Here is a 2,549-nt window from a genome sequence, read left to right as displayed (position 1 = left end):
TTGGCTGAGGCGTTCTGCAGCTGAACCTGTAGCTGTAGCTGCTGTTGTGACCGCTGACGTTTAGCAAACGAAAACAACTGCACTTCACAACACTATTTAAATACAGCCCTTTACCGCTTGCATCTTAGATTCCACCTTATCTAAAGGATTTCTACTTGTTCGATGGAAATCCAACCGTCGTGGCGCCCTGGAGGTGACAGAGACGCCCTCTTCACGAGTGTGGTTCATGTCTTTTACAAACCACACACTTCCTCCTTCCCCTGATACAAGGAAGCATTTAAAAAGCGAAGGTGTCAGCCATGCGAGCCACAGCTCTTCAGTAGCTCGGCTGGACTGTGGACTCACCATGTTCGCCCGCTGTCAGCTGCTCACGCTGATGCTGGCGCTGCTGGCCGGTCCAGGTAGGTTTCCTTTCGATGGGGTTGTTAAGAGGAACTACATGTGGGACAAACAGCTCAGACTCATTTAACCAGCCTTTTTTCAGTTCAAACAGGGAAAATCATCGGAGGTCGCGTTGCTCACCCACACAGCCGGCCCTACATGGTGCTTTTGGAAATGCACATGGGGAACAACACGTTGGACCACTGCGGCGGCTTCCTTCTGAACAGGGAGTTCGTGATGACTGCGGCCCACTGCAAAGCCGAGTCAGTTTAACACACATTTTACCTGCTGGGAATCCTGGTTACCAATGACAACGGCAAAGTCTCGTGCATCGACTCTGATAATGGGCTTCATTCATGTCGACTTTGCCGTTTGTGACACAGATTCAAGCCTTTGTACATTTTATATTCTCTGATGCTCTGATGATAAAAACAACCTTGCTTCCAAATAACTTTTCTGCACTTTTTGTTGTTTCAGGTCCTACGTGGTCTTCCTAGGACTCCACAATTACTTTGACGAATCTAAAATACGTGTATCTGTGGAAAAGGCATATCCACATAAAGACTATAATTCAACTACACATGACATAATGCTACTTAAGGTAAAAGAGCAAAGAATTGCATTTTAAATCATTGTACTTAACAGCAGAAAAATGGAATTTTCCTCATTTTACTCCTCACTATGTTATTAGTAAATGCTCTCTTTCATGCATCAATCAAGGGGAGCATCGTTATGTTACAGATGGATATTTATATATGTATATATATATGTATTTATATATTTGTATTTCTCCCTGTGTCTCAAGTTGAGCTCGAAGGCAAATTTCACCAAAAAGGTGGGAAGCATTGCCCTCGCAGACTCAGGCGACACTCTGCCCAAATCCTGTTCCGTCTCCGGCTGGGGAACAACAGACATTAAGAAAACAAGCATGTCGACCAGACTCAAGGAAGTCAATGTGACGCTGATCGACAGTGAGAAGTGCGCTGACAACTTTTACTGCTCAGAGGGAAAAGACGGACCGTATAAGGTATACACACACCTTTGTAATATAACATGCATGAAATAAAAACGTTTGTCCACAATGGCAGGTCTCTGTTGAAGCACTTCAAACTGTCGGTGTCTTCCAGGGAGACTCCGGTGGCGCGCTGGTCTGTGAAGGTGGACAGGCGTATGGGGTGGTGGCCTCCAACTTCAAAGGCCTCAATTATTTCACTAAGATTCCTGACTACAGACGCTGGATCGATCAGATCATCAATGGAACGCTCTAAAACATGAGACAGCTGATCCAATCACAAAGTTTGAATTCACTGTTGGTGTAACATCGGAGATGTTTGAGATGACCACAACTTAGTCCTCAGCAACGAGACTGAGTCAGACCAACGTCTGGACCTGCTTGCTTTATGCAGATTTATTCAAATGTGCTTCATTTTATGTAACCAAATTATGCAATTTACATTTTTGTTTAGCGTGTTGTGTCAAAAGCCTAAAAATACTGTATATGAATGTGATTTGGTTCATTTAAATGCCATATTTTGCCTTTTTATACAACTACAAACTCAACAACCACATTGTTTTTTATACACGTTTAATTATCATTTCCATCAACCCCAGGTCAATCATGGCACACACATCAAGTGCTGTAGCCTCCATGCTGTTAAATAGATATTTTATCCTGCTCTTGAATGCGTTATACATTAAAGTCATTCCTGCTTTGTGCATTTTTCTCTCCAACTGATCAAATGTGACCACAATGTTTGTTTTGCACCATCTTTTAAACAATAAACTGCTTCTCTGTACCTGTGGTCTGTTTGAGCGTTATTTAAATAAAAAAAGACAACACTGCCTCCTTGTGCACAAAGCGTGTACGTGCAGCAATGAGAGCTTCACTGACTAATTACACTAAAAAAGATAAATAAATAATTGAACAGTGAACAGTGGACAGGACAACGGAGGTCATTCTAGTGGTGTTTCATGTGGAGAAGAGTTTTGGGAAATAAAGTAATTACGATGTAAGAAGGAAGGTCGGCTTCCTGTCACCTCGTGGATCAATGATAACCGTTAAGGTTACTGCTAAGCGTACAGCTGCAGTATCTGCTAAAAGGAATCAAAAGGATGCCGTTGGTCCCGTGTCACGTGACATCCACTCCCTCACGCTCCCGTTCGGCGCC

At 43.2% G+C, this 2,549-nt stretch overlaps 1 protein-coding gene across 1 annotated transcript; it reads left to right on the top strand.

The window, feature by feature from the left end:
* Positions 1-251: 251 nt before the first annotated feature.
* LOC311014545 (mast cell protease 2) lies at positions 252-2,177 on the top strand. The gene is made up of 5 exons (XM_084011201.1): positions 252-401; positions 485-644; positions 859-982; positions 1,187-1,408; positions 1,509-2,177. Exons 1-5 carry the CDS (start codon positions 347-349, stop codon positions 1,647-1,649), a joined length of 702 nt encoding a protein of 233 aa, XP_083867327.1. The 5' UTR covers positions 252-346; the 3' UTR covers positions 1,650-2,177.
* Positions 2,178-2,549: the final 372 nt, after the last annotated feature.

The sequence above is a fragment of the Eutrigla gurnardus genome, assembly GCF_963514095.1.
Source record: "Eutrigla gurnardus genome assembly, chromosome: 6".
Taxonomy (NCBI): Eukaryota; Metazoa; Chordata; class Actinopteri; order Perciformes; family Triglidae; genus Eutrigla; species Eutrigla gurnardus.
The sequence above is the reverse complement of the archived record's forward strand: the minus strand, read 5'-3'. Positions and strand labels throughout refer to the sequence as shown.